The sequence below is a fragment of the Momordica charantia genome, assembly GCF_013281855.1.
Source record: "Momordica charantia cultivar OHB3-1 chromosome 6 unlocalized genomic scaffold, Mcharantia_2.0 BLBB01000006.1, whole genome shotgun sequence".
Classification (NCBI taxonomy): domain Eukaryota; kingdom Viridiplantae; phylum Streptophyta; class Magnoliopsida; order Cucurbitales; family Cucurbitaceae; genus Momordica; species Momordica charantia.
In genome coordinates this window covers 31,308,886-31,334,579 of record NW_028275164.1, presented here as the reverse complement: position 1 = coordinate 31,334,579, position 25,694 = coordinate 31,308,886, and the positions used below count along the sequence as shown (strand labels likewise).

Sequence of the window (25,694 nt, the reverse complement as noted above, 5' to 3'; positions counted from 1 at the left end):
AAGGGTGGAACAAATACGATGAAGATGAAGGAAGGAACAAAATACTTGTGAAGATGAAGGGAGAACAAAATAATTTGAAGAAATAAGGTGTATTTTTCTTTGCAAAAAATGATAATAATAAATATGGTGCATTTTTTTTTAACAATTAATACAAAAATATAAAGTACCCTATGTCAAACTCAACGGGCAGATCTACCAAGGGACCAGGGAGGCACCTTCAAATTTTGATTAAATGTTAGTATGCTATTTCATCAAAACATACCTTCGTGGTTCGTTAACATCTACGGTTAAATAACTTTACCAAAACTTACAAATTTAGAACAACTCTAATGTCGATTGTCTAAATTCTATCAATTATTTTCCTACCAAAACATGTGTTTTCTTATTTATTTGATACATGAGATTATTTTTTCAACAAATTTTCAAATGAAAATCTGTTGAATGGTAAATTTTGTGACACATTTTAAAATTAAAGATGAAAATTACAACATTGTCCAATTGTAAGGTGCAAATTGATACATATCACCAAATTCTAGTATAAAATTGATATTTTCCCATTATGTTTATATGCCGTTGTGCACCTCCTAACGTAGAATTCTGAATCCGCCACTCCGTATGGGTCTCTCTCCTTGCAATCGTTCCCTCGCTCGATTCTGTCAGTTTGTCGCATTGCCTAACAAGATTTGTCTCCTCTCTTGATTTTTGTCTCCCTTGCCATACCCTCAACTCGACTCTAATAGTTTCTTATCGTCTTCTTCTCTGGTCGTCCCCCTCCATGTGATGCATCCTTAAATTTGGTTAATTTTGTGTCCAAGAATCTAGGAGAGATAAAAGAAGTTAAAAATATTTTGTTTTTAAAAGTAATAATCAAATAGAAAGGATAAAAGTGTAAAAAACAAACCTACAAAATAGTTAGATAAAATACTAATGAACATTTTTCATTATTGATGATTATTTAGCCATTCTCTAAAACTGAGTGATAAATAAGCACAACTACGGTAAATTCTCTATTTGATTTGTTTGACTTTAAACCCAACACTTAAACTTGGGCTAATATTAATTTGAGTTCAATCGCCACATGAGTCAGTTTTATTAGACAATGTCATTAAAAGACCAAAATAAAGACACTCTGTACTATTTCTATGCCATTTTTATGTCTTTTAATGTTTTTTGCAGGCACATTATTTGTAATTGATCGAAATTTTAAGAAAGGAAATTTCCTCAAATGGCTCGATATAGTAATGATATTTCACAATTGTTTTATTTTTTTTCCAAATCTTACAAATCTATATTTAGAGATTTGAATTTCACTTTTTTTCGAATGTTCCAAAATATAAATAAAAAAATTGTTTCATCCTATTGAATTTGGATATTTGGACCATACAATTCATTTTTCTTTATCAAGAATGAAGAAACATGAACAAAAAATAAGAACGTTATCAAACTCTTCCTTTTCATCCGTCTTTTTCTTGTTAAAAAAAATAATAATAACACCACCAAAAACGAACAACCAATTTGACCAAGTCTCTAACAGCCAACTTAGAAACTAATGTGTCTTCCTTTACACAATGAGCTACAAGTGGAACCAAGGCTGATAGGTTATGATACTGCTGTTTAGTCAACAGAGGAAGTCTTACTATAAACAGACTGTACATTCGAACTATGGCTCTATAAACGCGTAAAGAGTATAGTAACTGACCTTTACACAAGCAGCTTCAAGCATTCTTGTAAGCTTCACCAACATTTTAGATAGTTGTTGGATCGGATCCTCGCATAATATTTTCTTTCGAAAGGAAGAATTTGGTACAGATACAATTGAAGAACTAGGTTCTTCATATATGGACAATGACACTTCGACGGTAATAAGAGGCTGAGTGAATGAGATAGGTGGAAGGTTCAAGCTTCAGCAACCTTGTTCACGATTACAGAGGCATATTTGGCAATTGTTGATTCTGGGGATTGTCGTAGCTGCCCGATCACCGGAAACAGCTTCGATGAAATAAGGAACTGTCTGCAGGGTGCATGTGCGCACATCTTTGCCAAGGAAAACAAGGCTATCTTGAGAGGAGACTCATTTGCTGCATCTTTTTTGCTTGGGTTCAAGGCCACTGCTGAACAGTCAGCTACCAACTTCAGTAAAGCCTGTAAAATATCATCGTTAATCGGACTCCCTTGCTACAAAATTCATTCTAGCTCTATTGTCATCAAATCTGATCACAATGTTCTTCCATAAACATCAAGATAATTTGATTCATAATCCAAAACAAAATTAATAAATGAAGATGGAGTCCAGGACTTCAGGTATGTCTATTGAAGTCGGAACAAATAAAAAAGTTTCCTCGTGTAATTGGGACTTTGGCAGCTAAACCCTCAACACAAATTTGTAAGCTACATTTCAGAGGGGAACATTCTATTTGCCCCAACTGCAACTGATATGGTTTAAATGATACTTGGTTCCAATAATGTGTAAAACCACCCTTACCATACCATTAAATTCTTTCTACAAAAGTACAAAAGAAGTACTAGTAGATTGGCTTGTGTCGCCGTCAAAATAACTATTCTTATTTTCTTTCTAACTCTCTGTTTCTAACCTTACGGAAATTTTCAAAAAGTTTTAGCCAAAACTAGAGTTTGACTCGATCTGCAGCTGGTCCAGTATAGTTATTAGAGAAATTCTTTTGGCTAATTTGGAAAATCGAAGGGACAAATCCTCATATGGCTAAAAGATGAAGCTTTCTCTAGAATCCAGCAAGATTGACTATGGCTTGGATTTGCAAGGCAATTGATTTTTTTTTTTTTTTTTGACAAGGGTCCTTGCAGATTGTGACAAGTGTCCATATTACAAATTTCTTACATAAATTCAACAAATTATGTAACCTAACCAGTTAGAAGATTGGGGTAAAGGTAAACTACTTGGAAGTAATCAACTACTCAATTTAGTTCATAAAATATCTTTAATGGCACCAAACCTACACAATGTACAAGAAAACTTTTGTATTTAGCTCTTTCAATTTTCAAGTTTTGAAGTCTGCTTTTAACAAGGACAGCCAGCAACCTTTTTTGGGGCGGGGCGGTGATGGGGTGGAGGGAAGCTAAGAATAAGACTAAGAGTATTAATAGGTCAATAACAGTAAACTTTACAGACCTGGATCGCTCCTTTAGAAACAATATCCTCGCAGAGCATGTTGGAGTTGCGGACAAGGTTACTTAGTGCACCTGCTGCATTTGCTTTTGTTTTGTCTTCTTCGGATGATAGCAGCAAATTTGCTAGCTGAGGTATCGATCTCCTGAGTTCTCCATATAACGTGTCATCGTGATAGGCAGCATTTCCGATCTAGAGAGAGAAAACCAATTACTTCAGATTTTACATAAAAAAATTATCATGTTATACGACAAAAAGGGAACTAATTGTTTTGGAATTTTATTGCTTCAGTGTCTGCCAATTAATCACACCTACATGTGGCTTGGAATTTTAGGGCCCGTTTTGGTAACATTTCCGTTTCTTGTTTCTCATTTTCAATTTTCTAAAAAAATTTAAGCATTCTGCAACTTTGTTTCTTGTGTCTCGTTATTTGGGAACATTTTCACAATTGTATAGAAATTTTGGAAACAACTAAAATAAATTTCTTCTTTCTTGTTCCCATTTCCAATTTGTTCCAAAACATAAATAAAAAAAATGTTTGAGTCATGCAATTTATTTTTATTCATTAAAAATGAAGAAACAGAATAAGAAACGGGAACGTTACCAAACAGGTCCTTATTGATTCAGTGTCTACCCATTAATCCCACCTACATGGCTTGAACTTAGTTGAAAATAGTGTTTTGTAGGATGTTGATTTATTGCCAAATTTTATGGGATTGATTATCGAGAAACACTTTCATCCATTTCTAAGATTAACTCTATTAGAGTTCTTTTATTTGTTGCTCTTTATTTAAATGGACCTTTTCACCAACTTAATGTCAAGAATACATTTCTCAATGGAGATTTTGAAGGAAAGGTATTTATGGAACTTGATTTAGATGAAATAAAATATCTGTATCCCAATTCTTAAAAGGTATTATACCTCTGTTTATATAGGAGAAAGGCTCAATACAAAAATGGTAATAAAAACCAAAATAAGAATAAAATAAACTATTAATATTTACAACTAATTTAAATATTTATGACTAATATTTCCAAATAATAAACCAACAATGGATTACCTCAATTTTAAAATGAACGTTGAAAATAACAAAGTGTGAAAATTAAAAAAATCTCACTATGACCTAAAATAATCCTCTAGAGAATGGTTTGAACGTTTTGAGAAAGCAGTCACATGATAACCTATTAGCAATTTCCCCAACCACTATATACATGGCCACTGGCACTGCCCTCTAACTAACTGAAGCTACATGCCACATTTTACCCTGCCTTGAACACACGTTTACGATATGGAGGGCCAAACAAATCCTAAATATCTTAGATATTTTCTTTGGAAACCTAAACAAGAATTCCTTGTAGTCCAAAATATATTATTAAAAGCCAAGATTTTTTTTCAATCGTCTTGAGATGTTTACAATCTCAACTATTATGGTGTACCTAAAATATTTGCATCAAATATTTAAAAAGCTTCTACAAGGGTTATTATTGTATTTAACAAGATGTACTCATTAAGAAACAACTAGCTACACGCCATTAGTAAGAGTCTTGCTTCATTGTCGTCAATTTTATCCTAATTGGCTTTTAACACAAAAATATTATATCAAATTTTAGAAACAAAAATGTCTACCTACAAAATGCAATTTTTCATATTGACAAAAGATGAGTGAAGAAAGTACAAGTTCTCGATTAAGATAGTAAAATTAATGATAGAGAGTAATATTTTAAAAAACAAAACTTACAGCAAAGCATGCAAACTTTCTTGTGCGTTTGTCTGGATCAGCACATCTATCAATAAGAAGATTGATTATTTCATATCTTCCCTGCAAGTTTCACATGATAGTTTGAATACTTTTTAAACCAAGGATGTCACAAATCAATAAAATATCGATACACAGAATAACTATAGTAATTTTCTTCTCAGACTTACCAAGGAAGCATAAAAGTATGGACTATGCCGACACATATTCCCCAAGGCACTACAAGTCTTTGCTCGTATATTTGGATCTTCGTGTGAAAGAAATTCCTTTAAGAACTCCAAAATAGATGCACCATTGATGTACTCATAGAATGCCTGAAATGCAAAAAGGTTGTCCAAAAGGAAGTTTCCAATTCAACCAACGAAAAGTATCAATCAGTTAATATTAAATAGGATCGCAAAGTAAAATATTGATCAGTCACACATAATCGGAAGATTAAATTGTCTGCAACAACCCTATTACAAAGTACTTTTCAAATTTGAAAGAATCTTTTAAAAAAGAAAAAGAAAAAAAAATATGTTACATACAGTGAGAAGACAAAGATGACAATGAGGAGAAAACAACAAAAAAGGAGGGAACAGAAAAATGTTCATATTATAGTAGAGCAAAAACAAGCCCATAGCCAAGGTAATAAAGTCAATTTAAGAAAAATGAGAGGGCAACATTACTTCGCAACATATTATCAGGAAAGTTGTGTTTTAAGTTCTATTGAGAATCACTAGTAGAATCGTTGTTCTTTCAATGTGTCCCTTGCAACTGGTTCATGAATCGCACTATAAACCCTTAGAAGTTTGTTTATATTATACAACTACACTCATATGCAAAATAAAACTATGAACTTCTTTCCTAAGAATTTGAATTATTAGGTGAAAGATATGAATACTGAATAGCTCATTTAGCCCCCATTCCTTTGTTCTTTAGAGCAAAAACCAGCATCTATTAACAATTTGATGTAATTAGTAGTTACTTTTGTAGTTTCTGTTTTAGCTTTTGTTTTAAAGCTTCTATTTTAGTGAACTTAGAGTTTTACCCCATGGTAACTCTGTTTACCCTTGTAGTTCTTAAGCTAAGAATCCTATAAATAGTATTCAGCTCTTTCAATAAGAGGCATGAATTCATTTCTTGTAAACCACCTCTAGAAGGCTACATCACAATTGCAAGGCGTCAAAAACATATTATTTACAATTTTTCATGCACAAGAAAAAAACAAAAACAAAAGAAAAATTAAAAAAAGGCTTTTCTTTACACTGATGATATATAGTAATATTCAAACTTTTATCTTCTATCATCCATTGAGTTTATACCTTTTCTTCCAAATTTTCTCCATCTTCTAGCCCCTAGGCTAGATGACGAGTGGAACGGGTGAGCATCTGTTTGATTCAAAGGAAGAAGAAGGTTTTACCCTTAGAGGAAAGAGTGAGCAAGTTTGATTTGAAGGAAGAAGTTTTGAGCCAAGGGTAAGTAGATCCATAGGCAACTAGTCATCAAGGATTTTGAATGACCAACGAAAGTAGTACGGATATTCTCAAAAAGAAAAAAAAAACAAACGAAAGTAGTATGACAGTTGGTCAACGAATGAATTGTGTCTAGTCCTTTTCGGATTGTATATTTTCCTTTAAAATTGTCTAATTTTGTCCTTATGCTTGGGAAATAATTGATAGATTTTGTAATTTATATCAAGTACCTTGTACCATATCTTTGCACTGAGAACTGTTTCCTTTCATTTCTATTTTACACAGATTCAAATTGCATTTTATTTTCTTTTATTCAGTGGTTTTAAAACATTACAGAAGAATAAATATACATCATACAAGCTTTATTTAATATCCCGACATTCTTTTCACAAGGGATCCAAAACCCCCGTCCTTCATAAGGGAATGCTGCAACTTTGCAACTAATACCAAGTAGGACCAGAAGTTTACTTATTCTGCCAAGCTCCTCTGCTGAACTTTTTACCTTTTTGGGATATGAAAACAGCTTTCAAAACTACACAAGGATGGGGACATTGCAACTAATATCCGTGTAGGACCAGAAGTTGACTTCTTATTTTTCCAAGCTCCCCCTCCAATAACCTATTTCCTTTTTCTTCTTTTTTTTTTGGTGGGGGGGGGGGGGGGATAAGAATAGCTTCAACAAATGAAAGTATAAAAGGGAGGGCCTATTAAAAATAAAATAAATAAAACATACACAAGACGAAAACAAACAAAGGAACAATCCAAACATTTTCAACATTTTGTAAAATAAACCAACTTCTGTGAAACTAATTGTATTTCCTCAACCCTTTCACCCCCACTGCACCGTAGCAGCTCATCTCTATTTCCCTTTCTAAAATGTAGTGGCAAGATCCACTAAGCATTTAAACTACCCCTTAGCCTATCCCATCACAACTCCTCTTGTTAACAATCTAGTTTTGATAATCACTCTGTATTCAAGATAAAATTTTCATTTGTATCTCAAAATTCATAATGTAACTCTTTTCTCTATAATATGTAGTTTTCTGAACCTAACAAAAATATGTAGAATTTTGTAAAATCAGGCTTAGAGCCTTGAGATTTACACCTTCTTTGAACCATAAGAGGCTTATGCCTCTTTGAAGACGCACTTCTTTACATCTCGTGTGATGATTAAAATAATATTATTAATTTGCCCAATTCTTACAAAATATAAAGGTTTCTTTCAGTATGGAATGCGTTATAGGAATGGTAACAATTCAATCTATTATCACTTTTACTATCTAGACCTTAAAACCAGGAGTGGAATAATTTTATAGAATAAGTCAATCCTTTTAGTGATACTAGTAGTGATATTGAGGATATACTTTTAGGATTTTTATTAAAGTGGCAATTAACAAGTAAATTTTTTTATACTTTTATACAACTATTATGTTTAGCAATACTTGATCATACAAATTTTAGATCTGTATAATTTGTATAATTTTTTTAATTAAAACTGAGGCTTGCGCCTCGCCTCTTCAAAAGAAAAACCTCCGGGCTGCCTTTAGCCTTTTAAAACATTGTGTAAAATTCTACATATTTTACAAAATTCTACCTATTTTTGTTAGGTTGAGAAACTACGTACTATAGAGAAAAACAAAATGTACTCAATGGGCCTTATCAGGGTACCCATCAGTACTTTTCTGAAGGATTCGAGTCCCTGAAACATCTACAAAGGAACTCACTTCAGTTCCCTCCCCCAACATGAACACTCATGCCCTCTCCCTACTCCTCGGTAGTTAAAAGGCTCCACATCAACATTGTATCGAAAAGAGGTACTTATCAAATGCTTGACTACCAAAAAGTTAGCCCATCCACTGATCTGCTATAAGCCCAACTTCTTTGAACATACTTTACAGAAAAAGAAGAGAAATCGAAAGGTAGAACACTGAAATATAATCATCCTTCTCCCTTGATGTTTCATCAATCTCTAGTGTGATGCCTACATCAATCTCAAGTGTGATAGGAAAAAGTAAAACTAAGTCAATGTCATCATAGCTAAGATCCTAATACTTCACAAAATTTAAAGGGAGAATGTAACAATTTCCTTAGGGACCAAATGAATATTTTGAGTAATGTCTTCATAGCTAAGCTGCTCCTTGGTCTTTTATATTTCACTTCCTTTAACAAAAGCTGCTTATTTCTTATCAGAATATAATATATATATATATATATATATATATATATATATATATAAATGCTCAGTCAAATCATACCCCCTCAATAATCCTAGTTTATGACCAAATGAGATAAGTTTCTTATCACAAAGTTGATTTGCATCTACAATGACTAGAAATTGATTGCTCTAATGAGAAAAAACTACTTTACAAAGAAAAGATAAAATAATACGGATGTTCCCACAAGCACAAAATGAAAATATATTTTGAGAAATGACTAATGTTCTGTCAAACCTTGCCCTTAATCCAAGTTAATGACCAACTGAGGAAAGTTGCTTATGCAAATGTTCCATGCCTAGAAATTGATTTCTCATTTTCAAGAAAATCTACTTTATCAGAGAAAAGAAAAGATAATATGACAAGGATGTCGTCATTTAATATAAAGCATAAAAAATGAAGAAAGAAATCTAACCTTATCCATTCGAGCTAGATCAGAAACAATCATTAAAATATCCAGTAAAATATCTCTTGTATTTGAAGTGTTGAGCAGCCTACGCATCCTATTTGCATCCAGCAGGCCTTTACCCACAAGTTGAACTGCTAGAGGTCGATGGCTAATCATTTTAGCAAGAAATGCAACAGGCCTTTCAATATCTTTGAACTCCAAATATTCCAAACATCGAACAACAATGCCAGGAACTCCCACCTATAAAATTCACAGGCTTAGATAAAAAAAAATATAAATGCTAGCAAGTTTAACCATAAATATCAATATTTCCTTTGGTAGAACACCTAAGTGAAGAATCAGGTATGCAGAATGGGATTTTTTTTAACAATATACTTCTTATACTCCTCCAAATATTATAGTCGAGGTCATACACCTCAAATTTCAAATTTTACAACCATTTCTTAAATACAATGGGCAAGATCTAACCTCCAAAAGAATTTTAATATATTTTCCCAAGTCTTCCTCTATTGCTTTCAGCAGATCCTTGTCTTCCACGCAAACTCTTCCCCCTGGTGAACCCATGTTGAGTAGGAACCCACTATTCACAGAAGCAGTGGCAGATGGCAAGCCTGGGCCATTTTGTACAGCAACAAAAGGAAATGCAACAAGATCAATTACTACATTTATTACGTCTCTGATTCCACTCTTGCCTCCACCAAGCCCACCCCAGCCCCTTACAAGCTTGAGATGAGCATCAGATATCAAGTCAGACATGTGTTTGACATTATCATTCCTAATTAAAATCTGACGAAAAGTCAAAGACCCGCCTAAAAGGCAATGGGATATTGATGAAACAGTCCATACAAGCCCAATGGGTGACAGCCCTACTCGATTGTTCTTGACATCTATTCCTTGAGGAGCACTTGAACCATTTGTGGCCAGCATATCAATAAGCAGGAAAGGTATATTACTAGCACACAACTGTTGAACAGCTAGAGGTCCCCCCCACCTCAGCCTAGCCTCTAATAAGCCAACACATCCATCCATGAGGCCATGCCAGTGTGAAAGGACTCCATTATAGTCATTTGCATGCCCATCATTGCTGCCTGGTGATGAAATTTTGAGATAATCACACAATGTTGCCGTTCTGGGAATCAGAGGAATAGATATTTCAGACACTGAAGACTCGACTGAAGCTCCAATTTCAAGCGAGAGAATGGATGCAAGAGCTAACATGGCTGATGCACAATGAGATGAGACAGCATTCCTTATTTTGTCGTCAGAAGAAAAATTGTGGGCAAGAACTGTAAGTCGTGAGTGTTGCTTTTTTGGAGAGGTGGTCAACATAAATAATGCAGAATTTCTGCCCATCGACTTTAAACATTGAGCAATTGTAGCAAGAAAGAGGCAGGAATGCATAACCAAGTAAGAAGGATTGACTAGCTTGGACTTCAAGTTACTTGTATCACCTGTTTGTGAATCTTTATTTAAAATTGAAGTACATAAAGATAGTACATTGAATATCTCTCCAACTATAGTGCCATCCCCTCCACCACTTACAACAGTAGTTACAGGGAGGGAACTGGGCAAACCACAAAGAACGGCTGGAACAATTCCATTATGTACGCAGCATCTCAGCAGAATCTACAATAAAAATGTAACTAATATTATCTCTTAATTAAACATGGGAGTAGCCGAAGAAAAAAAAAACTTATTCAACTTAACAAAACTTTCAAGAGAGGTGTTGCCTTCTCTCTCGTAAATCACCATTTCAAAATAATAAAAGAAACTAAAAAATCTGCTTATTAAATAAACACCTGAATGCAAGAAGACAAGGCAGCTTCATGCCGTTGGTGGAGGCAATAGTAAATAGAAACCTGTATTGCATTTGATTTAAGAAATGCCCTGGTCACTGCATCAACAACCTTTGTTGAATCTGATCCTTGGAAAGATTCCCTTTCATGGTCCCTAATGTCAAGCTTAAGTTGAGAATGACTTCTAAAAGCATTCAAGGGAAATGAATAAGTGTCCTCTTTCACAAAAAGAACCTCGAGTGACTCTATTAGTAACCAAAGAGCTCTACATGCTTCACAAGCAGCTCGTAGTAGAGCTGAAGAACCTGACATAAGGCTTGCTCCTGAAGTCGCTAAGCAAAGACACAAATGATCTACCAAACCAGATGTCATAGCATGATCCAAAATTTTTCTCAACGTGTCATTAGGAGCACCAACTACCTCAGGACCTGAACTGGAAGAAGATGCTATAAGACCTTGAGCTACTTTAGACAACATAACAGCAACACAAGCAATGGATTCACATACAACTTCTCCAGATGAATCTCCACTAGAACATATAACCTAAAAATTTAATAAGGTTAGAGAGGTAGAAGCTAATAACTGAAATACTATTTAAGCAGCAGTATAAATAAATGATTATAAACCTGAGCAAATATTTCCACTGAAGTGACCCAATGCCTTAAGCACAAACTTCCCGTGATACTTCCAGACTTACTCACCAATGTTCTAACAATTGAGAAACTCTGCAATTACAAGGAATCCAAGTTGCATCACAAAATTGTTCCTAAAAAGCTAATGAAGACTGAACCAACTATAAAAGAAGAAATATTGTGTCTATTTAGTTTGTGAATCAAATACATATTTATAAATAAAAAAAAACATTTGAAACAATCAAAGTAGAAACTCATATTCAAAAGTTTATAAATCTTCAAAGCACAAATGCATTCCATTGAAATCAACGATTAAAATTATTTTTTCAAATCTAATTGTTCTAAGCATATAGTTAGTTATTGAACAATGGATAGATAAATCATGAACCTAACAGACTGATGATTAATATTCACACCCTTATAAAATCTTTGAGAAGCATGAATTGTCACAAATTACCGCGCTGGCTTACTTAGGGAAGTAATTCTAGTAATAAAAAGGCAACCCTCTATTTAATATTGAAAGTTAAAAGCACACAGTGAAACGAAAAGAAACTGTTTGTTTGAATATTAAGAAAATTTGTAATGCATGTTGAAGGTAACTGGAATTAAGAATGGTAATAAATTTTATCAAAAGCAAAAACTTGCAAGTTTGAAGAGGCAAATGAATAGATATAACAATGCATAACCAAAGTCAAGATCCTAAAATTAGGTCAGAATGTGCAATAAATAGATGGTATCTATAATTCACTTTAAATTTAATGAAACTTCAAAGACATATACCTTTATTATTAAATCATTAATTTCAATCGATTTCAAGTTTACAACAACGCCAATGAACACTAGAAGTTCATATATAATTTCATCAAATCGCCCACTGCATTGGATGACTCCAGAAGCAGCTAAGTTCGAAAGAATTCTCAATGATTGGCTTGAATTGAGTATACTTTGTTCCCTGATCAGATTTAATATAGAAAAATATACCAAATTATAATGAGAATGAATTAGTTACAATGCAAGAAAAACATTTACTAACATGAAGTCATAACAAAACATAGAATCAAGGTCAGGCGGTTGCCCCATGAGATTGGTCGAGGTGCGCATAAGCTGGCCCAGACACTCATGGATATTTAAAAAAAAAAAAAAAAAAGTCATAACAAAACATAGAGTCAAGGTCAATATTTGTACTAGACCATCAAAATATTTTTGAGTTTCCTATTGTTGAGATATCTATATACGAAGTAAATTTACCCAACCTATCAGCTTAAGCTTTTGGGTTGAGTGGTGGTTTATTCAACCTTAACATGGTATCAATCCGGGAGTTCTTGTGTTTGAATTGTTTTCTCCCCATTTATAATAATTTCCACTCATTGAGCCTTGTGCAATGATCCAAATCCACAAGTGGGGGGGGGGGGGGGGGGGCGGTGTTAAGATATCTATATATGAATTAAATTTAACCAACCTATCAACTTAAGCTTTTGGGTTGAGCAGTGGTTTATTAATTGTTAACACCTATTATTGGTTCGATAGAACTTACTTAAAATTCAAAACATTTGTAATTAACCTTATACCTCATATTTCATCAATTCAGCTATTGTTTGTAGTAAAGGAAAAATAAGCCTCTAAGACGACTTGAGATAGGAAAGGGCAAAATCATCTAGTGATGGGTGATAGCAATCTAACAGAAACAACGGTATGAATAATTGAGTCATCAAACATGCAGACACATATAATTCACATACTCATAGTGGGAGTTTTTTTCTTCAGACTATTTGACTTTTATGTAACTCTACCAATGGTGCCCTTGCCCTTTTACTTCCAAGCCATCTTTCAACTACAAAACCAAAGCTCTCTACTGGTAGAATGCTACCCGTGTTACCTCTTAAACAATTTAAGTTGAATGAAACAAATGGATGTTGAAGATGTTTATAGAGCTCATGAATAAATTTCAACCTCCTCTCCCTCCTAAACAATTTGGAAAGCATATTCTTTTAGCCTCCTCTTGCTCTCCTTTATCAAAAGTCTTTATAGCTACGGTTATTCTTTTTAGTTTCCTCTTGCTCTTCTTTATAAAAGATTCTTATAGCTACAGTATTTCTTAAATTATATCCGATTAGAACTCTATCATCGGGATCTCTTTTGTCTATATGAAATGTTTTGTTTCCTATCAAGGAAAATGAGCACTATCAATGTTGCAAAATGCACCCTAAACTGAAAGATACTCTGAACAAAGAGAATGTGTCAAATTGAAAATTGGAAGTTGTGCCTCGAGATGAAATTTTTCATTCTCCCATTGCGGTGAAAGCTAGAAAAGCATACCCATTTTAATCAATGAATTGTATCTTAATTCAAGAAAAGTCATTTAGTGTTGAGAGAGTTCTTTACAACAAAGTATGTCCCAACAATTGACCTAATTTGAGATATTATTGTTCTTACTCTAGAGGTCAATATTGAATATTGAATTTACAAATGAAAAATTCAGAGTAAAATGATGGAGAATTTAAGTCACGTAACCTGCTAGAGTCCTTGGACAACTCGGTCCATCTTCGTAATTGTCGCAAAATATGTGTTAATGCTTCAGTGTCTTGGCTAATGACTTGTGCACCTTTTAAAGTGCGAGAGTTATCTTCTAATTTGTCCAACGTCTGGCAACCTTAATAGAAATAGTAAATTTAAAACAAATATGGTTCATCAGCATTAGTTTGTTTTCATTTAGAGAGTAGAAACATGCACACAAAGAAAAGAACACTCAACAAGAAAAATGAAAATAAATAAATAATATGCATAATAAGCATGGAAAGCAATAATTATTAGTCAACAGTTGTGTGCTAGTAATATGCATAATAAGCACAGAAAGCAATAAATAATAGTTATTCCGGGGGATGGATAAATGTTAAGAATCTGCCTTTGGTTATGTGGCTTCAACAATGGAAGGAAAAAGGAGGAAACTTACTGACAGTGAAGACTACTATTGGTACCCAAGCTTGCCTACTTCTAAAGAGGAAACAACCAACACAAAGGAAGAGCCGAGTGAGCCTCTCTCTCAAGACGAGGAGGAGGTTGAGGCTGATTTTGCGAAGATGTGGATCGCAAAAGACCTAATGATGAAGAGGGTTAACAATATTTTGTGAAAAGCGAATTTAGAGCTAATGATGGTGCCGAAACGAATGCAAATGGAGATTGAAAACAAAGGTCAAGAGAAAAGGAGCACAAGAGGCAACCGAGAGCTCAAAAATTTAAATTGCTCAGTCAACTATGAGAAAGTCAGAGACTTCGAATAGGATCACACGAATTCTATGAAATTGTCTCCTGGAATGTTATAGGCCCAGGTAAAGCCAAAAAAAGGCGCCTAATGAAAGAAGCTATTATCTCTTCAAAGCCTGATATTGTCATTCTCCAAGAATCTAAGTGTAAAGAGGTTGAGAGGAGTCTTATTAAAGACATTTAGAGCTCTTGTATTATTGGGTGGTCTTTTAAAGTGCTAGGGGTTCATTAGGAAGTATTATAATCCTTCAGGATGAGAACATGACGGTTGTAGTTGATTCCATAGTGGGTATTTTCTCTTTCTCTGCTCTCTTTAAGTTGGCTGACAACATAGACGTGTTCTATGGTCCAGCTATGCACCACAACAGAGACATGTTCTAGGAAGAGTTGTACGATGTGGGTGGCCTAGTCCCTGATTTTTGGTGTGTTGGCGGTGACTTCAACGATAACAAATGGATCCATGAAAATCTACAGGCCACAGAGTGACCAGAAGTATGCGAATAAAATCATTGAAGAGCTAGAATTGATTGATCTTCCCCTTCCTAATGGAGCCTTCACTTGGTTCGATGGTAAGGAGTCTGTTTTTTCTTTGACTGAAAGATTCTTGGTTAGCAAAGATTGGATGGAAATTTTCAAAAGGACCAAAGTTTCAAGGTTGCCTCGCACTACATCTAATCACACTTCCCAACTATGTTGGAAGCTGGATCTTTCAAATGGGCCCAATGCTATTCAACAATATGTGGCTAGATCATGGTCTCTTCCTAAAGGACTTCAGTCGTTGTTGGAATGAAATTCAATTGTGGGTGGCCACGTTTTGTATTCATTCAAAAACTAAAACTAATGAAATCAAAGCTGAAGGATAGAACAATACATCGTTTGCCAGATTAAGAAGCAAAAAGAGAAGTTAACAAATGAAATTTGTAATTTGGATTGCTGGGAACAATCCCAGGGTTTACTTGACGAAGAGGTTCTTAGATGATCACTTTTAAAGGCTCAGTTTGGGGATATGATCTTGAGAAAAGACAAAAAGTGGAGACAAAAATGCAAAGCACGATGGCTGGTTGAGGGAGATATTAATTCCAGTTTCTTCCACAGTTATGTTAATGCGAGAACAAAGAAGAACCTAATTACTTAAATCCAAAACAATGATGGAGTTAGTCTCTTTGAGAAAGGCGACATTGTGTTCTAAGATAAGTTGTTTCGGGGAAAGTACAGCAATAGATGATTTGGGGGAAAGTAGAGTGCCTAGACTGGATGGTTTCAAAGGGGAGTTTCTGAAAAAAAAAAAAAAAAAGAAAAACCGAGAACATCATTAAAGCATATGTGATTGAGGTGTTCCATAACTGTTTTGTGAAAGGCATTCTGAACTCATGAGTTAACAAAACGTATCTGTGTTTAATTCCAAAGAAACTAAGGGCTACAAAGGTTTCTGATTATGAGCCCATTAGCTTAGTCACAAGCTTATATAAGGTGGTGGAAAAAGTTCTTGCTCGATGAAGTGGACGGTCAGCCAAAACCAAGTTGCTTTTGTATAAGGTAGACAAATATTGAACCCTATCCTAATTGCAAATGAGCTTGTTGATAAGTACAAAGTAAAGACGAAAAAATGTTAGATCTTTAAGCTTGACTTGACTCTGAAAAAGCCTATAGCATGGTGGATTGGGACTTCTTACTTGAAATCCTTCACAAAAAGGGCTTTGGGAGGAAATGGATATCTTGGATAAAAGGCTGCATATTCAATACCTCGTCCTCTATTTCGATCAGTGGAAGATCAAGGGGAACATTTAAAGCTCAAAGAGGTTTGAAGCAAGGTAATCCTTTAGCCCCTTTTCTATTTGCTTTAGTGGCTCATTTGCTGAGTAGTATGCTAGAAAAAGGAACTAGTAAAGGCTGTTTGGAAGGTTTAAAATGGGGGTAAATGGATTGCAGGTGAGTCATCTTCAATTCGCTGATGACACCTTGATATTCTCAATCAACAATGGGAAGGTGGTATAACTTAAAGGAGATGGTGTGCTATTTTGAGGTGATTTCAGTCCTGAAGATCAATTTGACAAAATCTCTAGTTGTTGTCTACGACGTCCTTATGGGACTGTAAAGTAGGTTCTTGGCGTTTAATGTATCTGGGAATGCCTGTGGGAGATAACAAGCTGACTTTCTGGGAACCAATTGAAGAGAAAGTAGCAAAGAAACTAGCAAGGTGGAAAGCAAACCTTCTTTCTAGAGGAGGAAGATTAACACTAGCCAGTTCATCTCTCAAGTATCGCTCTGGCTTTCTCTCTATATTCAAATGCCCAAACAGATCATCAAAAGGCATGAAAGGATAGTCAGGGATTTCTTTTGAAAAGGATGAAGGAGGCCTAAATCCAATTAATTGGGAGGTGGCTGCCTTACCTACAAGCTTGGGAGGAGCGGGTTTGGGAAGTTTGGATGCAAAAAACAATGCTCTCTTAAACAAATGGGGCTGGAGGTTTCTGGTGGAATGTGGAGAACAATAACAGCCAAAAATAAGAGAATTGAAATGAATAGCCACTAAACAACAAGTTGCTTCATACCTGACTGTTTAACATCATTGGAACTAACAAACCCTTGGAACTCCTCAAGCAAGGAATTATTATTTTCCGTCAATGGGTTTGGACGGTTAAGTTGAGCATTGGCATTAGGATGTGCAGTGCTCTTGTCTTGGAAACCAGCTGAAGCATCAATTGTAAGATGAATGGTCAAATTTCAATGGTAAATGATAAATGTTGAATCTAATAAATATATATTTGAATTTTGAACCTTACCCCCTGGACTAGAAATGGCTGAAGCAAAACCAGCATTTCCTTCTCCTCTCCAAGTAGGATTGCACCCCCTGGTGGTTGCAGCAGATGTAGCATGTAACTCCTGGAAACATTTTTTAGGATGAAATGTTATAGCTACAATAATTTCAACTTCTAAGGATCAAATTAAAGATTTTACACATAAACCTATCTCATTATACATAAGTCAAGGACTACAGCATGGTGGTAAGATGTTACTCAACACAATTTTTTTTCTTTTATAACGGGGAGTCGAAGCTTTATTCCCTATACCCAAGGGCACCCGCACCCGCCCCAAGACCTGGACCTAGAAGATATCAAGGATTTTTGGTATTAAACTCACCCGAAGATTCGAACTTGAGACCTCCAATACGGTATGCCCAAGAGACCCCAAGCTCTTGCCAACTGGGCTACTCTTGGGGGCTACACAATTTTGTTTTCTTTTTGGAACAAGAAACAACTTGGAGAACAATGAATACACTCTTAGATCTTTGAAAATCTTGAATCAAAGGGATTACAATACCCTACTTTCCAAATCATATATATAACCAAATTATCACAAACGACATCAAATCCATTACCCTCATTTCCAGCTCGTCTGAAGTTTCTTTTACAAAATGGTGTTCTAGAAGAGCAGGCCATGTGAGTCGATTTTGAGGTACCTATTCCAATTTAAGCGAGACTAAGTAAAAAATGTGAAGTTACCAATACAATTTGAAAACTAGTCAATAGAATCAAACATTTCAACTTCAGAATAACCTTGTTGAGCAATCCTTTCAAAAAGCTCTTGAAACTTGAACTCATGTTGTCGGGATATTTAACTGGATCCTGGCTTGTTGGATGTAAAATTAGCTTCCACTTCAAAATTATTGCAAAAAAACATGAAATATGAAATAGTAACTTGTGACATAAAATACCTTTACAATGTGCCGAATCAGTGCATAAACAGAGTTAGTGTAAAATGGAGGTTGGCCAACAAACAACTCATACCTGTTTCAGTTAACATTTTCTGAATTTAAAAAGATGCAGAGGCAACGAAGAAAAACACAGAAGAAGGGCACAACTAAGGTATGAGATATCTCTTAAGAGGGTGTTTGTACTAAGGTTTTCTACCATTGGTTGTAGGTTCTCTACCAATTGAACTTTTATCTTCAAATTAATTATTGTATGTTTCATGTCTGCAATTAATTAATCAATTTATGGTATGTTTCTCACAAAAAATCACATGCAAAGATAAATACAAATATCATCTAATCACGAATAGCTAGTCCTAACATGATATTTACATGCAACCTTTGAAACAAACAACAGCCTCCAGATGTTAACAAGTTTAAAAAGCAAGGTTTTCAGCAGTAAAGTTGTTTCCGTAACAGCATTCAGCTCCATCCTCTAGAACAAAATTTAATTAGGGTTTTTCAAGGGACAATAACAGTCAACTGTCAAGTCCCAGTAATCCAAGGCTAGGCATTAGTACACAAGCATACATAAACACTGCATAAGTATTAAGCATCAACAAAATCAGCGCTGAAACTTGAAATTGGATACTTCTATCCTTTGAAGGTGCGATCCAATATACTGAATAAAGTTAGAGAATTTCCCGGAGTAGAAAACAAAGACGAATTTTTCTCTGTTGTATATGGTTTTGTTATAAAATACAGTCGGTGAATTATTCTTGAGCTGCATATACTGATTGTGGTATTTAAAAAAAAAAAAAAGAAAGAAAGAAGAAGAAGCAGCCAACCATGTATGAGGATTTCATTATTACCAATGAAACTCAAATATATATGTGACTCTACCTTGTTTGCCACAATTAATCTCTTAAAGACATGAATCATGCAAAATAGAGAATCTATTAATACAAATGAGGTGAGAACATTGCAATATAAACATAGCCCCAATTGTCAATTCAATGGAATAATAGCATGTGGATGAAAATTAAAGAAGAAAACCAAAATCTTAGACCCCAGATAGAATGACTTAGAGTGGTCACAGGGACTTTTTTTTTTTAACAAGAAACGAAATTTTCATTGATAAATGAAAAGGAACATAAATGTTCAAAGATACAAACTCGAAAGGATAAAAATATTCATAAATTCTTAGTAGAAGATAATAATAAATTCAAGACAACAAGAATCCACGTACAGTATCACTCCTAATGACCACAAGTCTGCAGTGTGATTATAGGGTTGTTCACGAACCAGTTCTGGAGCCATGTACAAAGGCGTGCCTGAATAAAGTTAATATAGTATTAATAAACAAGTAAATATTGAGGCAGTTACTGTTGAAACGACTGTATAATAGTTTGGTTTAGTGATAACTGGAAAGCCAAGTTGAAATACATCATATAGTTATCAAAGGATCTTTACATTTTTCCAATGCAACAAAAACATATGAATGTGAAGTAAATTATAGTTCAAAATCATTTGATATTTATAAGAAAGTTTACAAGGAAAGTAACTCTAACTGCCCATTAGGAAAATCATATGATAGAGCATGCAGTAATTTTTATAATGCAACAAAAGCATATAAATGTGAAGTAAATTATTGCTCAAAATCATTTGATACTTACAATAAAGTTTACCAGGAAAGTAACTCTAACTGTGCATTATGAAAATCAAATGATAGAGCATACAGTAAAAGTTTCTCTCTAAAGCGAGGAAAATGAGAGATGCCTGTATTGGACAACTGAATGCAAATTTACCTTTTCAATTCCTTATTTGAATCTTTTTCTATTCCTGACGACCAAATGCAAGTTTTCCTTTTCTATTCATGATAACCATATAGAGAATACTGCAAACAATTGAAACAACTTACCTTTAATTGACCGCAAAACAACAGTGTTTGTTGACATTGCTCGAGCAAACCCAAAATCACAGAGCTGAGATAAATAAAGCATAAAAAGAGGAGTATTATATCAGTAAAAATGTTTAAGTCAATTAAAAACTATGAAAAAATGGGCAAGCATTATGAAGCTGATGCCAAATTACTAGAATCAAAGTTGAATATTACTTGGAACCTTGTAGTCTATTTAGTATTTGATTCACAAATTGTTAATCCTTTATAGAAATAAAAACAAGAAATACCAAGATGATGCTTTCGATAGCAAAAAAATTCAAAAATTTCTAGAAGCTATTTCAATTCATTTACAATTTCAATAAGTTAAAAGATACTGAATCATGTGCATTGGTATTTTGTTTCCCGATTCTTTTCGCATTTCATTGTCTACAAACTATTCTAAAAATAAAGTTCCATTTCAATTAAATAAAAATTTATTATTTAAATATCAAAAGCTTTTTCACAAGATTTATGTTTTGAAGACAATTTTAGGAAACTATAATAAAAACTTCTCTAAATTTTACATTTTGGATACATTTTTGTCATCCTAACACCCATGTCTTTAAAAAAGAATTTTAGTCATGAACTAAACAAGCCATTAGCTTCCAAAATATTACTCTTGAACAATGAAAAGCAAATACAGATGAGATTTAGATTCTGGTACAAAGAAAGTGGACAATGGAAATTCATTATAAACTCCAAAGAGTATACTGTAAATACTAACATATGGCTAGCTATCCTCGAAACAGATCAATATAGAATTTGCTTAATTTGCTACTCATTTATTAAGAAATCATGAATCTGTAATCTTTCTCTAAAGTTTTATCTTTTATCCCTTAAATTACCACATCAGATAAAAAGATGTCGGACAGTTTTTTAAATAAGAAACCAGGATGGGAGATAGTGAAAGAAATATCTCCAATTCGACAAATTCTTACAAGAAGCAATGTTAATTCAACCTGGTTTTAGCATTGGCTGGTTAAGTGATTTAGTGAAAATGGTTGTGGTAACTGGGATTACAAACTAAGGGCGGGGGGAGAAGGAACCCCCTCCAGAAGGACTAACTCAAGAGAGACATCCGAAAGATCAAAATGAGGGAGTAATTGCAAAATAATTTGCTATAAGTGTAGCACCACCTAGAAGTTGTGAACTGTAAAATACTCCAAAAATTAGTTAAATCAGAAGAAACATCCTCAAAGGACCAGTGATTTCTCTCTAACCTAACATGTGTTTGTGGTAACTTGGTAAGTGACTAATGACTACTAGTGACAACATTGTACAAAATAAGAAGCTATGTATTGATAAAATTATTGTAGGAAACAACTTGAACCAATAGAAGATAGAACACTTGAGAAGTTATTTTTATAAAGTAACAAACATGGTGATTAAGCATGTGATGAGGGCAAACCTTCACAACAGATCCAGCTCCGATAAGGATGTTTTGCGGCTTCATGTCACGATGGATGATACGGTTGGAATGCAAGTAGTGCAGTGCTCTTACCTGAAAGTTATTGTTCTAACCAGGTTAAGAGAATATTCACAGTTCATATAAATGAACGATCCTATAAAGCTTGGTAGCCTAATTAATGTTAAGTTCATGAATTACCAACTGTTTTGCAATTGCTTGAACTTGCTCTTCAGGAAGGCATTTATCATCCTCAAGGATCTCAAAGAGTTCGCCCTGTCAATCAGAAATATTCACATACGTGAACCTTGCATAAGCTAGGTTATATAACGTGCTTAGTAAAGTTTTGCACGTTACTTTTTGACTTTCTGTCAAGAGATGCATGTCACTCAACTAAACTGGGTCTTTTTATGACTTTTTAATGTAATCTTGGGGAATTTAAGTACAATAAAATGGGTTTTGTGTTGGTCCAACAGAAAGTTCTGCAACCCAACAAAACTTCACAAAAATGTATGCTTTGAATATGGAAATGTTTGATCAATATAAGAAGATGAATTACTTGTGCAAATTCTGTAACAACACAAAATTCCTGCGGGCTTTCAAATGAGTCGAGCATTTCAATGATATTTTCATGCTTCAGCTTTCTTAGTATCTGCAACATTATGAGATACCTTAGTAGAATGGAGGGAAAGAGAAAAAGGGACTAATCTTAATAAATAATGGCCATTCTTCATTGGTTGTACACGATTTCCTCGAAGCAGTAAAACTATTCATAAAGAAAATAGTAGTATGTCTAGTATCTTAACTTCCTTCTTTTGAGCTATAAAGTATAAAATAGTAGCATGTCTAGCACCTTAACTTCCTTCTCTTAAGTTAGCAGCTTAACTTCCCTTCTACGGGTACAACTATGACCAAATGTTACAACCACTGAGACTGAAGAAATAATTTTACTTACTATGAAATACTTCCTCCCTACGATCAAATTGGGAATACAGAACAGAAGATGCAATTAATATAGCCTCTACAAAGGAACGTTATTCCATAAGGTGATTCAGCAATCAGCATCATAGCAGCAGGAACGAAACAAGTAAGACATACACGAAAGGGAATAAAACAATTATTAAAGCCAAGTGACCTAGTGTGAGGACAAGGTCTTTAACTGTGAAAAGACAAACAAACATGAGAGCATAACATTTCATAACATCTCTATGTTATTCTTAAGTTTAGAAACTGTTTTGAAAGGCAATTTTTTATTTATTACTTTTACATATTAATCTAAAAATATCACACATTTAAGTTACGCTTTCATTTAGGAATACCAAGAAAATTAGCAGGTACCTCAATCTCCTGCCTTAAATTTTGAATGTCTTTCTCGCTTTTTCCATGCTTCATAATGAATTTCATCGCGACAGTCTGAGAAGAGCGTAAACAACTTAAGTGAGTTATTGTAACGATTAAAGAAAAATACGTTTAAACAATTAATATTCACCTGGCCTGTGTACTTCCGCCTCCCCTTATACACTTTACCAAAAGAGCCTTCCCCAACAAGCTCGATTACATGGTAATTTTCAACACCCATTCTGTGAATGGAAAAAATATATCACTGCAGCAACAATAAACAAAAATAGTAAGAATGAAAGATATATTTAAACATTGAAAATGGGTATATAAGTAGTACTTCATGAGATCAATTTCATTTTCTAGTACAACACTAATCAATTTGGCAATTGCAGAACTGGTTCACTTTTGTATGACTCGAGGTAGAGACAGACAATTCGTATCATGAGGTACAACTAACTCACAAAATATAGTAAATTATTAATTGATATTAGGACAGTAACCGTTCGTCAGATATGCAGTCGATGTGGAACAAAAAGATGTTCCAAAAACACCAAATATATAAAACCATTAATTTAAGGGTTCCCCTACTACATCAAAGTTATAAATCCTAAACATTATAGAAACCCGCAAAATATAAACCCATAACGAAATGGGATCCCGATGAGTTTAGACGGGATTAGTGAAAGAGGGTTGGAACGGAGCAGTGGATGAAAACTCTTCCGAGGAGCAACTCAGCAAGTGACGAGAGAGCGCTGGAGGTGATCTACACTAAGGGAAATCGATATTAACAAATTCAAGTAATTAATGGCAAAAGAGGGGGCGAGATTAAAAGAACTACCCACTGAAACGGTGAGTCAGGAACTAAATGCTGAAATTGATGGGGGAGAACAGTGGCAGGTGAGATGCCCGAATGCAACTGAGAATTGCAGAAAATTTGTTCTGATTTCCTCTTATTTCACAGAAATTTCGAAAATCAACTCAAAGCAACTAAATCGAAGATCATTTGTCAATCTAAACTTAACCTCAGATTACAATCCATGGAGCAAGGATGTTCCACAGCCAAAGATCTAGAGAGAGAGAAGGACTTCGATAACGAATTTGGTTCACAGCCCAAAATAATCAGACTGACAATTTCAAATTTGATCAGTTCTTATACGAGAAAAGGGACTGACCTCGAGGAACCTTGCTTTCTTGCTCGAGCCGCTTCAGGGGCGGTGTGAGGCAGAGGGGTGCACCGGCGGCGTAAGGTGAGGCGGCGGGGACCGGCGGCGAGAACTGAGGCAGAAGGGACCGGAGCAAGGGTACCACAGCCAGAGAGAGAGATTGGAAATTTGGAGAGAGAGAGAGTTAGAACTTACAATTGGGTGCTTCTTTTTGGCGCTCGTATATTTGATTTGAGCTACAACGTTCGGATTTTGGCACGTTCCTTTTGAATGGAAAAATTACGAATTTGTACCCATGCTCTGATTTTTTTTTTTCTTTTTATATCCATGCTCTGATTTCATTTTAATTGTCATTACTTGTTTAAATTTGCCCAGCTTTTCGCCAGATATTGATAGTTTTAACCTTTTTTTTCACCTTTTTTTACTACAAGTTTTAACTTACTTTGTAGTAAAATATTAATCAAATATCTATAAAAATATTTAAATAGCACATATTTTAGGAAAAAAGTAATATTTGCATCGTTTAATAATTCAAATAATTCATTCATTTTTTATATATTTAGTATTTTTGTCTGTATTTTAAACAAAAGTGTTACTAAATACACTTATTTAAATAATTGAAACAATTTTAATGTATTTACGAGATTTATTTTTTAAAACGTTATTATTGTTTAAACATATTTCAAAAATAGTTTTTTCCTTTTTTTAGTATAATATATGGGAGTAACATACGATGTTGCACTATTTGTCAACCAATTGAACTAACTATTTTTTTAATTATTATAGTTTTAAAAACTATTTTCAAATATTTTTGTTTTGACTCAATTGGAAATTAATGTTCTTGGCTCATTAATGTAACTATCAAAATTGCTTTTATATAATTATTTTTTATTTTTATTTTAATACATTTTTATTAATAAAATAAATTAATATGTTGAGGTCTTAAATTAATTTCAAATGTATATATAAATTAGATGAAGCATGACATTGATAATATTATTAAATTTGTCCATTGAAGAGTTTTGGAGCAAAAATGTCTAAAAACAATTCGTTCTATCATATTATTTATTTGTATAGTTTGAGAGGGAAAATATGGAACTCTAAATAGATAATAATTGAAATTATAATTTACATATAAAATATCTAAATGTATAATTACTTTTTAAAAGATAATTTACTTTAAAATATAAAATAATTCCAATAATTCTTTTATTGCTTCATATTATGTATTTATATAACCCAGGAGATAATATGAAATATCTAAATAAATTAAAACTTTATTTAAACAATTTGATTTAGTTACCGACAAGAGAAAGAAAAACAGGTAAAAAAAATAGGAAAAATTACAACAATGCTGAAACAATGGATTGAACTCGAGACCTATATCAAAGTGACAATTATATAAATATTTATGTTTTTTTAATTAAATAATATGTGGGGTGGGGATTCAAATTTCTAACTTTTTACTCATATATAATATCATTGGTT

General features: G+C 33.9%; 1 protein-coding gene across 3 annotated transcripts; it reads right to left on the bottom strand.

Moving 5' to 3' along the window:
- Positions 1-1,436: 1,436 nt before the first annotated feature.
- Positions 1,437-24,429, bottom strand: FU (kinase family with ARM repeat domain-containing protein). 3 transcript variants are annotated; one of them, XM_088125784.1, is made up of 25 exons: positions 24,216-24,429; positions 23,882-23,959; positions 23,192-23,305; positions 23,041-23,115; positions 22,262-22,354; positions 21,904-21,978; positions 21,706-21,798; positions 20,277-20,340; positions 19,605-19,689; positions 18,380-18,452; positions 18,222-18,290; positions 18,044-18,124; positions 17,806-17,922; positions 17,448-17,547; positions 17,217-17,354; positions 13,915-14,053; positions 12,184-12,355; positions 11,398-11,496; positions 10,775-11,314; positions 9,444-10,601; positions 8,982-9,215; positions 5,070-5,213; positions 4,882-4,962; positions 3,146-3,334; positions 1,437-2,142 (listed from the first exon to the last, which is right to left on the bottom strand). In XM_088125784.1, exons 3-25 carry the CDS (start codon positions 23,279-23,281, stop codon positions 1,897-1,899), a joined length of 4,155 nt encoding a protein of 1,384 aa, XP_087981910.1. In that variant the 5' UTR covers positions 23,282-23,305; positions 23,882-23,959; positions 24,216-24,429; the 3' UTR covers positions 1,437-1,896. The 3 variants fall into 3 exon arrangements, with proteins under 3 accessions (XP_087981910.1, XP_022159465.1, XP_022159467.1); XM_022303773.2 differs by lacking the exon at positions 23,882-23,959; XM_022303775.2 differs by lacking the exons at positions 17,806-17,922; positions 23,882-23,959.
- Between the last annotated feature and the right edge of the window lie 1,265 nt (positions 24,430-25,694).